The sequence below is a fragment of the Drosophila bipectinata genome, chromosome 2L, assembly GCF_030179905.1.
Source record: "Drosophila bipectinata strain 14024-0381.07 chromosome 2L, DbipHiC1v2, whole genome shotgun sequence".
Taxonomy (NCBI): domain Eukaryota; kingdom Metazoa; phylum Arthropoda; class Insecta; order Diptera; family Drosophilidae; genus Drosophila; species Drosophila bipectinata.
Window position 1 is genome coordinate 10,486,976 of NC_091736.1, and position 13,152 is coordinate 10,500,127.

At 43.0% G+C, this 13,152-nt stretch overlaps 1 protein-coding gene across 6 annotated transcripts in view; it reads left to right on the forward strand.

Annotated features, from left to right (window-relative positions):
* The window catches only part of RapGAP1 (Rap GTPase activating protein 1), a 72,675-nt gene extending 61,786 nt beyond the window's left edge, over positions 1-10,889 (forward strand). For 5 of the 6 annotated variants that reach the window (XM_017243462.3, XM_017243463.3, XM_017243464.3 and 2 more), the window contains 3 exons: positions 7,668-9,380; positions 9,912-10,409; positions 10,476-10,889. In XM_017243462.3, the coding sequence (XP_017098951.2) occupies positions 7,668-9,380; positions 9,912-10,409; positions 10,476-10,631 (2,367 nt within the window). In that variant the 3' untranslated portion in view covers positions 10,632-10,889. The remainder of the gene's footprint in view (positions 1-7,667; positions 9,381-9,911; positions 10,410-10,475) is intronic. The other variant, XM_043212629.2, reaches the window with a different exon arrangement.
* The last annotated feature ends 2,263 nt before the right edge of the window (positions 10,890-13,152 follow it).

Consider the following 13,152-nt stretch of genomic DNA (forward strand, 5'->3'; position numbering starts at 1 on the left):
GTTCCGGTTTTTTGTCTACAACTGCTGATGCTGGGAAAGAAAGTTTCTAAATGAAATTGCTCGCAATGTTGTGTGTTAAAAAATAAAAAAAAAATATAAAAAGCACGAGATAAATTCATTAGGCGAAAGACCAAAATCCCGTTGCCCCGGGGCAATGAGCTGGGAAAGGGCTCTAAAAATGGTTAACACGCCCACAACCCAACACTCCACCCCCTTTTTTTTTTATTTTTTTAACCATCTCTTTTCTGGCTCTGACTCTGGCTCTGGATCTTCTCTTTTTCTTGCTGCTTGAATTTCTTCATAAATATTTTCGTAAAAAGAAAGTTTCACAGTTGCTGACAAACTGTAACGCAGCCAAAATAAAAATAAAAATACAAAAATAAATAAACAAACAACGCTTAAACACAAAAACCCGACTCCCGATGAATCACCAACAAAGCCAGGCCCGATTGTGGCCAACTCGATGGGTGTCGAAAGTGTTAAATGCATTGCATACAGGGGGATTTGGCTGGGGATTTGGCCAAAATGCTTCACTTGAATCTGCTGACCAATGGCCACTGGCTGACTCCAAGCCTTTCGGTTTTATTGTTACTCTGAGATCATTGCTCAACTTTTGAGTTTGAGGCTTGGCTTTTATTTTCGTTTTGCATTTCACTTTGCGGCCAATTTGGACGCTTGCATGACTCTCCATTGTTTTCTTAACTTGGCTATTTCGGAATTTTGTTTAATTGGCCAGCAGCATGCAATTGGACTGGCCAATGATTCTTCAGGATGTCAATGATTGATTACAAAAGTGGAAAATTGCAATGTCTCTGCACCTTCACTCTCCACTTCACTTTTCGCACTTGGATTGCGTGTTTAAAGGCCTAACGGCTTATTAAGTTTATGGACTGTTAATTTATGGATTTATATGCCCAGACTCTTGTTTACAAAAATGGTATAAGATATTAAATAAATATTTAATATATTAAATTAGAAAGAATATTAATCATTAATTTCACTTGATTAATTTTTAGAAAGTCTCTTGCATTTTTAGATAATAAATTGCATTATTATTTCAAACTTTCTGATGACTCCCCGCAATTGAAAAACCAGATGATTCAGGTTTTTCCATTATTCCTTTATCGGCCATTAAGCTGGAAATCTTTCAATGTAAACAATCAACGGAGTTGCATACGGAGAATAGTTTTATGAGCCTTTCGCTGATTTCCATCTGGCGTCTGCTGTTTAATTTGCGTTCCAAACAGCTACGAGTCGTGTCTCGTGTGCGATCATAAATAAGTCAGTCAACAAATGTTTGCAGACATGGGATTGGGGACTCGAAAATGGAGTAAAAACTGAGGGGGGCTTTTGGGGATGAGATGGTACTGCACTTGTGTCTGCACACAGATACAGTCACTCGCTATGGCGTCAAAAGATTTGCTATAAATAAGTAAACTGCAGCAGCTGAGGAAGCAATTTGCGGCAATTGCCACTTATTTGGGTGTACTCACTGCAGTTTGAGAGCCATCAGGCCATCGGGCCCTTGGTACTGTTCGACTAAAATGAATAATGAATGCAGGGCCTGGACAGCAACACCAGGCAACACCAGCAACACATGCAAATGAATGAAGATTAACGATGGCCGAGTGTTAAGTGGGGAGGGGATATTTAAGAGCGGGTTGGCGACATGCGTTGACCCAATTTATTCACATTATTTCCTTCGAAAACAGATACATATGCATATGTAGATACAGATACAGATACATATAGCAATATGCGAAATAAAAAGTGAATGTTGTTGATGCCAAAAAAAAAAAAAAACGCCAACGCATCCGCGGGTGGTCAGGCAACTTTTGTGGGCCAAAAAATCAAGCCGAGAAATGTCAGGGCCCCCCCTTTCTCCACTTTTGTTGTTGCAACCAAATGTTGCAGCTTCTGTTACTGGCAAAACCATAAATCAGTCAGAAAATTCGCTGACAAACAGACCGAAATAAACCGAGAGTGGCTCAAACCAAAAAGTGCGGATTACAGCCAACTGTGCACCGAACAAAAAATTAAAATAAAAATCAGAAATTTCAATTTCAAAAGAACTCGTTAAAGAGTTGAATAATTTATTTAATAGTGTAACCCACAGAAATATCATAAATATATTTTATGCACGCCAGGGGCTTAATTAAGTTTTCAACTGATTTATCACAAATTTTGCAGTGCCTGTGCCAGAGTCCCTTTTGGAATGACAGTTCTGCAAACTGTTCTGGGCCGGCAAGGGCTCTTAACTTGGTTAAAATCACCTCCTGCCGGCAACTGCAGTTGACATTTCAGACCCGGAGCCGGAGCCGGAGCCATCGAGTCTGCCTTTAATAATTCAATATGCACGTCCAATTTGTTAACCTCGTCGGTTGCTTGTTTTGGCCAAGTAAACAATGCGTTATATGGCTTGGATGTATGTATGTGGAGTTATGTTCCAGTTTGGGTTGTTTAATCAATATTTGATATGCGGCTGGGAATTGAGTTTACCTCTGACTCGGATATCAGACATCTTTCCACTAATTACCAACAGGAAGCATTTGTATCTCAGAGTTGGACAACTGCTTGAAAACATGCAAAATAGAATTAGTTTCCAGGAAGGCAAGTACGATTACAACTTTGGGGCTTGGTAGTTGGATGTTCTGGCTGATTCTAGGAAGGGTTACAGAGGAGCACTCTTTTATATTTCACGCTTGGCTGCCGAAATTCTCGTGAGACTATTCTCCTGGGGAGGAGTTGGCAACTGAAGTTGAAAGGCAAAGACTCTTCCGATCACACGAGCAATTATTTTATGAGAAAAGCAAGCCAAGCGAAGAAAAATAATAAAAACAGGGGAGCAACTTTAAGAGAAGCCCTGCCTGGCAATTGGGCAACCACTTTTGACTTGACTTGGTCTGGCGGCAAAACTTTTGTCAGCTGTTTGTAATTTAAATGTGAAAAGTTACACACAGAGTCAGAGTCTGGGGAGGCTTGGGAAGTCAACTGGAAACGGAGCAGCTTCAATGCGCTTGCGCGAAAGGGTTACTCGAAGAAGGTTGGGCAAGTCAAAGAAAGCCATTCATATCAAGGGTGGACCCTGTTGCATGGTGAATAATACATTTCAGAAAATTATATAAAATATTTTAAAATATTAAAGAGAGCTCTTAGTTTGATTTTGTTCCCATAAGTATGGTTTATTAGTTTAAAACCTAAACCCTTGATGACACTACCATTATATCCACCACTCTCGGCCCTAACTCAGGTCGAGTGTGAGTTGCAGAATATCTTATTACTGGAGTTCACATATGTGCTGCTCACAAAGGCGTGACATGAAGTCATGCTCCTCATACCTTGCCGTTGGTAACTACTACTCAGGGCTCCGGGCTCCGATCAAATCGGATGGATAGAGGGGGAAATTACTTCCCGTGGGCGTGTGGGAATGGAGTGGCTTCACCGCTTTGTCTCTGGTTCTGTTTCTGATTCAGTTTCTGCCTCGGAATTGTCGCAGCTAATTTTATGCTGCACACACGCTGAGAGTGGCAACGAAAAAAATATAAAGGAAAATAACTTCAACTTCAACGGCGGGTGTTGGGTTCAGTGCGCACAAATTGGGTCACACACCAAGGCAACGACTTCAACTCCATTGTCGCTCTGCTGGGCAATTAAAATCTATTTATACCCCAAAACCGCAAAATAATATATATGATTTTTTATTAATTAGTGAATCTTGAAAATCAATCAAGTGGCTTGCATAATTTAAAGTCATTTTTGGCCAACGATGCCTTTCGCTTTCAGGTATTCGGTTTTACGTTTTGCTGGCCTTTTGTTCCGCTAATCGAATTGTCGCCAAACTGTAGCAACCGCAGTGTCTTGATTGCCTTATTTAGGCCGTGTTTGGTGTTCGATAAACCAAACACGAATATCAATGAGCCAGTTGCCAAAACGCCCCCCTGAAGTGTGTGAGAGCTGAGCTCACTAAGTGATCTCATACTCAGCCACTGCAGTGGCCTAAGCTCTTAAGAATTTTTTATTAAATTTGATGAGTTGTGAAGTTGGTTTTAATGCCCATTTTAACACATATTTTGTTCTGGTATATGGCTCTCTAGCGATAAGAAAGTCCATGGGTCTATGTTAATTAAGTTTGTGAAAGCGTTTCAAACATAACATTTCGTGCTCAGGTCGACTCACGCAAACGTGTCAAGAATTTTGAATTTTAAGATCGCTTTTTAATAGTTCCCCGAGTTCATAGCAGCTGGAGCTTAAATCATTAAAAATTTTAGGTCTTGGCTAAAGTTCTGTTAGAATCAAGAGTTCAGATTAAGAGTTGCCTCAATTCTTTCCTTTTATTCCAAAGACACACATCCTGCCACAATTTGACACTCACTCTTGACTTCACTTGACATTTGTGATTTATGCGATTTTGATTTAAGCTCTTCAATCTCGAGCCTCGAGACTGACTTGTGATTTTTTTTTCAACTTTTTTGTATCACCCTTGGAGACAGACATAAATCATGCGGGCGAGTGGGTTGCATTTGGGGACTTGGAATAAATAAAGTTCTTCTCTGCCAGAGTCTACCTCACGTGCGTAGCCAACACACACATATATCAATCACTCCAGAACTCACATGTGTCACACTTTTTTCTTCATTCTGTGCATTGCATAAAAAATTCACAAACAAAACTCGAAAAGAAAAAAATATTAATATTAACAGTTGGCAAGCCATTGCAGTGGCTCTGAAACCCCTACTGATTACATCCTTCCCCCCGAGCTTGATGTTTCGCCCCTTTTTTTTTAGGTGCCCGTTTCCTGGGCTTTTTTTCAATGTGAGAAAAGACGAGGGCGATGAATACGAAATGCACATTTTTAATGACGCCCGCCTGCACTTGAGGCTAACAAAAAAAAACAACAATATCAACAAGAGCCATAAAAACAACAAGGAAGCCCTGTTGACTTTGGCAACATCGCAGGATTTGGCCCATATGGGGGCTGAGGGCTGGGCGAGGGCCATGCAAATCTCTGGCCTTCGCCTTATGCAAATCGAGGGTTCAATGCGACAGAGATGACTCTCCTAGGCTCTCCACAAAGCCACACGCCCCCCAATACCCCACTAACCTCGAAATGATGCCCCAATACACTAAACAAAAATTTATCGAAATATTCTAGAACATTTAAGAGAAACTTCCTATAGTCTTCTTAATATTTTCCAGTGCATTTCGTGTCCCCACTTGAAGCTCTTGCCATATGGCAATAGTAGTTCCTCTTGCAACTTTGCCTTACTTTGGTTTGCCCTGGTCTCATATGTTCTCTATATTTTTATTTTTATATATATTTTTTTTTGCTTCAAGCTCGTAACACTTTTCCAACTCTTGTGGCTCGTGTATGCGCTGTTTGTAATCCGCTTAAGTTCCTCGAAATCGGCACATAAACATCATCATCAGCATTATGATTGTCATGAGATTGTTCGGAATGGGAATGATCGTCGTTGGCAGCCAGTTTCTTCATCTGTGAGTTCTTTGCGGAGCAAGTTCTACATTCGTCATGCTTTCCACTTTATTACATTTTAACTTTGGCATTTTCCGGTTTCTGTCTGGTTGTTCTTAATACTTAGAAGCAATGGCTTCCTAATTAGATCTCGTAGAACAAAAAGTAAATCAAAACCGAAACCAATTGCCAAAGTGGATATCTTGACGAAAATTAACTCAGGGCTCTAGTGGGGGAGTGAACTTTTTCCTTTCCTTATTAGATGAGTCACTGGGCTTTGTTGACCCAGCCAGTCTAATAGACAGCTTATCCATCTAACTATCTACCATTTTTGGGGTTGGGTCGTGGTCGTCCTCACCCACCCACCACACCCCATCCCTGACCATTTTCCTAATTTCCCATTTGCCATTTGAGCAAACATTCAAAAGGGCAACCGCCCTCGGCAAATGAAGCCAACTAAGCGTGTGACGTGACCAGCTAGCTATATCTGCAAGTATCGAGCCAGCTACCCAGCTAACCCACTCCACTTCAATAGCTCCAGTTTCCATTTAATTCCGACTGTCTAGGGTTACAACAAAATTTATTAATTTGCCTCAATTGCCACATTCGTTTTGTTTTGTCTGCCAAAAGGGAGTTGCAGTAGGAAACTGGCAGTGCATTTGCATATTTTGTTTTCGACCATTGTTTGGTTCACACGCTACAGATAACTAGATACATATATGTAGATACAAAGATACATAGATACCTAGATGACTGAGCGATGGATGTCAAAATCCATTGGATATGCACTCAAATGTCTGACAATGCAATTCATTAGCGGTGCAGTCAACTAACTGGAAACTCGGCTTGAATGGCACACAACGTAAATTTGAATAATCGGAATCGGTTAACCTTCAAGGCAGCCAAAGTGAATGTTTTCGATGCCAGAGCTTGTCAAACTTTCCAGTTGGCTCTTAGCCTTTTAGCCAACTTCCTTTCTGGCTCATTATTTCCAGCCATCCGAAGCAGTTGCAATTGGCAGCTGGCAGACTATTAAATCAAGGCACGAACCATCGATGAACCTTAACCCGCTCGCCTCGCCTCTCCGCCTCTCTGGCTCTTTAACCCTTGGGTACGTGCCAGGGGCCAGAGCCTCGCACCAAACACCCAGTGCCGAAAGTGCAACAAAAGAATCGCAGCTATGGAAAAACTGTTTGCAAATAAAACTAGAAAAAGAAAACTTTTTAATATGCTTGCTTGTTTAGGAGCCAAGGGGTTAAGCATGGGCTGGTATGGGTTAAATGGTGGCGAGGCTATGGAGGGGTGGTCTTGCATTTTCCGACTAGACAAAAGCTTCGAGTGGCGCCAGGAATTGAAAAGGAAATGGCTTAAATAGAGGGAAAGGACTTGAATGGAGGAGCACACTGAAAAAAAAACACACTCTTTTAGCGAAACTATGCACCCATATCCTATATTTTTCTCTCAGTGCATGTCAAATGAAAATGTTGGCTTAATGTTATCAAAAATTCAACCCAACGCTGCCTCTAACCTCGCTGGCACTCTTCCCCTCTCCTGCAAGTCCATCACGTAATCCATGGGCACAGCCACGCCCTCTTTCCACCACCGCCCACCCATATACACACTGCCATATTTGTTTGGCGCTTTTGCAAATAGTTTGTGCCAACAAAATTGCAAAGGCATCGACAGCGGGCCGAGCTCCATGGCTTTGTAGCTGCACCACTGGGGCTGCACCAGTGCAGCACCACCCTGCTGCTCCGCGCAGAGCTCTGCCATTATCCAATCCATCCACATGGCTCGAGGCCGGAACATTTGCATACGACGATAGGAAATAGAGGGGCATCGAGGAGCAGGGTTTCACTGACGATAATTGCATGAAATTATAATGCAGCCATGCTGCAGAGTCGCAGAGCCTCCAGTGCTGCCTTGTCGGCGTGTGGGAGGCTCCACTGTGGCACCCACACGCCACCATAATCAGGCTAGAAAGAAAAAAATATAATACCCCAAAATTGGGTGGGTGCTGTGGCCGGGGCACTCGGATCTCTGACACACTCTTGACTGAACAATAATGCCAAATTTTGTTACCAACTGGGAAGAGTTTTTGGGGGGAAACTATAGCAGGATTTTACGGATAGTTCTCCTAACTAACTTGAACTAGAAAACCCAACACTAACTTGTATTTATTTTTTGTGTTTTCCAGAACCACCATCGCGGAAGCAACGCTAGTGAGGAGCGGGTACCCCAACCCCATTCGCCCCACGACAGCCACACCCACCCACACAACGGTGGCGGTCTGCAGCACTCCGGATCTCGGGCCACACTCCGCCACTCAATGAACCACTCCAGCAGCTCGACAGTGTCGGGCTCCGCCTGCAGCTCCACCCCCGCCTCCCCGCAGCTCAGCGGCGTGGTGAACTCCGCCGGAGTTCAGATGCTATCCAATGGCCACCACTACCAGTCCCAGTCGTCGGTGAGCTCCAACTCGTCGATCGTCTCGGCCATTCCCGCCTCGCAGAGACTCCTGGAGGAGGCGCTGGCCAAACCGGCACCCTATCCGATGATCCTGCTGCCCCTCCACGGTGGCTATTGGCTGGACGGGACCGAGCACGAGTGCGCCTACGATGCCAGGGGCAATCCTGTCCTTCCGCAGACCACCTGGATGGCCAAATTCGAGACGGACGACACGGCCAAGTGCTATCGACGGTTCTACGCGGCCAGGGAGCACTCGAATCTGGTGGGACAGGACGAGCAGCTGGGACCTGTTCTGATATCGATAAAAACGGAGAATGTGGCCAACCAGGAGCACATGCGGATCCTACTGAGATTACGCACTGGCACCATGCACGAACTAATACCCGTGTCCTGCCTGGGTGCCCAGCCGAGTCCGGCGAAAATGGTCCGTCTGCTGAACGAACAGATCCAGGTGGACAACTTCATGCCTGTCCTGTGCCCCAAGGCCTCGCAGCTCATCAGTGTCTACGATGAGCACGTTCTCGTCTCGCACTTCAAGTTCGGAGTGCTCTACCAAAGATATGGACAAACCACCGAGGAGGAGCTCTTTGGAAACCAACAAACATCGCCGGCATTCGATGAGTTTTTGGACGTTTTGGGCCAGAGGATTCGGCTGAAGGATCACAAGGGCTACAGGGGTGGACTGGACATACAGAATGGACACACTGGCGACACGGCCGTTTACGAGGTATTCAAGGAGCGTGAGATCATGTTCCATGTCTCCACCCTACTGCCCCACACCGAGGGCGATCCCCAGCAGCTGCAGCGTAAGCGACACATTGGCAACGACATCGTGGCCATTGTGTTCCAGGAGACCAACACTCCGTTTTCCCCGGATATGATTGCCAGTCACTTCCTGCACGCCTTCATCGTGGTGCAGCCCATTGAGCCCAACACCCCCCACGCCCGCTACAAGGTCAGTGTGACGGCCCGAGATGATGTGCCCTTCTTCGGGCCCACTCTTCCCAATCCGGCTGTGTTCCGCAAGGGCCAGGAGTTCAAGGAGTTCATCCTCACCAAGCTGATCAACGCAGAGAACGCCTGCTACAAGGCGGATAAGTTCGCCAAGTTGGAGCAGCGCACCCGGACCTCGTTGCTGCAGAACTTGGTAGAGGAGTTGCGGGAGAAGACCCGCGACTTCCTGGGCGCCGATCTTTCCCAGGCCACAGCCGGCAGTCCCACCCCCGAAACCCCCAAGGCCGAGAGTGGTGGTGGAAATGCCGGTTCGCGGTTCATCGACACCGTGAAGAAGGCTCTGATCATGAGGGTGCGTTCCCAGAGCGTCGACACGGGCAATTCCCATGGACCGGGCCACCAGGACAAGTTCAGTGTGAACACCAAACTGGGAACCCTCAATTCCAAGAAGGAGGCACAGCCCGAAATGCAGACACCCAACCTGAATGTAAGTTTTTAATTTTTATTTAAAAATTAAAATTTTCTACGATATTTTAATGAAAATTCGAAATATTTATTCCATTTTTTTATTCACTCCAAAAAGTCGGCAAGAATTGAAACCCATTGGACACTGATAAAAACGTTATTTGATAACTAAAAACGATTGTATATAGAAAAGATAATAATTTATTTGTAATAGAAAACCAACAAATTGGCAAAATAAAAAATTAAAACTAAAAAGACTTCTTGAAATACTTTAATACTCATTTGAATTTTAAAAGCATGTTTATTTCTATTTAAAGTAAAGCTTTATATTATTTCCAAAAATATTTTAAATTTATTCTTAATTGCGAAAAAGATAGCACAGCTTTCTCTTATTTTCAAATTTAAAAAATTGCTTTAAATAATTTTTCAATGGTTTTCAAAGCTGCTTTAAGTTTTGCTTCACAAATTCTAGCTTTAGAAGCTTTGTTAGAATATTAATACTTTTTTAACAATTTATTTATTGATCTTATTTAAATATTTGTTTTCCATACAGACCTGCAGCCGCACAGCCTCAAAGTCTTCTTCAAAGTCCAAATCCTCGAATGAATCCACCTCCTCATCCCCGGACATCACCTCTCGTCAGGCGAACAACAACAATATTAACAACACCAGCTCCAATGGCGGTCTATTGTCCCAGAATGGTACCGGCGTGGGCGTGGCTAACTCCGGCGTGAATGCCGCCCAAAATGGAGGCGTGGCCGTGGCCACCATGTCCGAAACCAGCGATGACTCCAGCCTGAACAGCGTGGATCTAGATCCAATGATGGCTCATCTGGATGGCGGAGCCACCTACATCGACAGTGACACCGGACTGGAGAGCATGAGCTCGGCGGAGGCCACCACCAAGGCGTGCTCTCTGTGCCTGGACGGAGTCCAGTCCACCATGATGGGCAGTTCCCCCAGCAACGAGACGATTGTGAAGATTGAGAATCTGCGCCAGGAGGTCACTAGGTTGAAGTGCGACAAACTGGACTTACTCAGGCAGAATGTGGTGAGTACTGGTAGCCCTTTAACTTTTAAATAGCTTAACTAATTAATATTTATTTTTTTATTCTAGACCTGCCAACGCGACATCAAGCGTCTTAGGGAGCGGGAACTCTCTCTCCAGGGCGACCTCTCGGCAGCTGGCAGGGAGATCCTGCGACTTAGGGACCTCCTGAAGGAGTACATGCCGGACACAGCCGCCGCACCACTCTCCATATCACAGATCTAAGCGTTAAACGCACAACCTTCGAGTAGCCGGATTAGGATTGGATATGAAAGCGGGTAGAAAGCAGGGAACCAGGAGCAACCACTGTGCCGTGTTTAACACTTTGAAGGGAAAAATGGATATATAGAGTAGGAGAGCAAGGATATGGAGAGTTGGGATAACCCCCAATGGAGCCCCAAAACAAAAAAAAAAACTGTATTATATTTAGTTTATGTAGCTGTAGAGATGATGGAGATCTGAAAGGATCTGAAAGGACAGCAGGTGGCAGCAGGCATGCGCGCATTGAACAAGTTATTAAATATTACGAATATTATGCAAGACAGTTACAAACTAAACTAAACAAACAGCAAAGGAAAACAGAACACACAACTCAAAAAAGTACACCAAATATATAATATAAGTCTTTAAGCATATTTAACGCAAGAATAACTAACGCCCGTAATTCCAGAACCCATCTATCCCCCCCACTTTCCACAAAACTTTAACCTTTAAGTAGAAAGCGATCAATCACAAAGCATCACACCAGATCGATATCGATATATATTATGATTATATAATCACCTAAAACACACAGACACAAATCACACAACAATTTAAAAAACGTAGCAAAGTTTTGAAGGTTTACAAAACCGTTACTCGTTCGTTAGTCGCACTCGTAAACTGTTACTGTTGTCGTGACTGTTACCGTGACTCTCGCTTCACAAACTTCATCCCCATAACTCGAAAATAACTAAATTATTATCAACATGATATGATTTTAAATTTAAAAATAACAAAAACAAACAAAAAACCAACGCTCTGAAAAAGGAATTAGAAGAAAAAAAAAGTTTAAAGAATATCAAGATAGAACTCGTAACCTTAAGATTAAGTTGCTTTAAATACTATTACCTAATTTCTATGTTAATTAATTATGTCTTAAGTTTAACCAAATGCAGAAACCACAACATCGATGAACTGATGACTCACGAGAATAATTTGCATGTCGCATTCAATGTACATATTATGTAGGAGCGTCGTATAATTCTCGATCCGCATCCGGATCTTTCGAAATTAACTATGACTATATTTTATTTTCTTAACCAATAACGATTATATCGATAACCACGCCACACAAGGCACTAGGAGGAGCGAAGTAAAACCAAGCAAGTAGTAGTTGGGAAAACAATTCCAAAAAGCAAAAGTTACAAATCACGCAAGCAAATTTTTGTCTTTGAAATCTATTCGATAAGTACTGCGAATAATTGTTTTTGTTGAGATGCATTATCATTTTTATTGTGTAAAGTATAAAAAACCAACAAATATATGCAAAATATATGGAATATATATAAACAAGCTTTACTATTTTTTTTAATCTTGGAAATTCTAGTGACGGAGCTTGGGGGAAGCTTTAGCTATTTTTCAGATCCATATTAACAATCTGGGTGGATAACAGAAGTTAGGATTGAGATTCAGAGTTCAGAGTATTCAGAGTATACTCTCATCGATTCAGAGTTCAAATTAATTCCAATCTGGGCTATGTATAATATAGGGCCATACAGGTTTTTCCCCAATAGGGCCCACAGTTATGGCTATGCCTTCCCCAATTCTCATCCGATTCTCAAGCGGAGTATCTTAAACGATTTCTGGATCGATTCGCCACCATTCTGCATCAAAATCCTGAGACAAAATATTTTTTAGATTTTTTGTCCATTTTTCGTAATGGGATCCCTTGAAAATGGGTTTTTCTCCCATAGGGCCCACAGCGATGGCTATATCTTTCCCAATTCTCATCCGATTCTCAAGCGGAGTACCTTAAACGATTTCTGGATCGATTCGCCACCATTCTGCATCAAAATCCTGAGACAAAATATTTTTTAGATTTTTTGTTCATTTTTCGTGATCCCTTGAAAATGGGTTTTTCTCCCATAGGGCCCACAGCGATGGCTATATCTTTCCCAATTCTCATCCGATTCTCAAGCGGAGTACCTTAAACGATTTCTGGATCGATTCGCCACCATTCTGCATCAAAATCCTGAGACAAAATATTTTTTAGATTTTTTGTTCATTTTTCGTGATCCCTTGAAAATGGGTTTTTCTCCCATAGGGCCCACAGCGATGGCTATATCTTTCCCAATTCTCATCCGATTCTCAAGCGGAGTACCTTAAACGATTTCTGGATCGATTCGCCACCATTCTGCATCAAAATCCTGAGACAAAATATTTTTTAGATTTTTTGTCCATTTTTTGTGATGGGTTCCCTTGAAAATGGGGTTTTCCCCTATAGGGCCCACCGTGATGGGTATATCTTCCCCAATTCTCATCCGATTCTCAAGCGGAGTACCTTAAACGATTTCTGGATCAATTCTCCACCATTCTGCATTAAAATCCTGAGACAAAATATTTTTTAGATTTTTTGTCCATTTTTTGCTGATGGGATCCTTGAAAATGGCGTTTTCCCCTATAGGGCCCACCGTGATGGCTATATCTTCCCCAATTCTCATCCTATTCTAAAGCGGAGTACTTTAAACGGTTTCTGGATCGATTC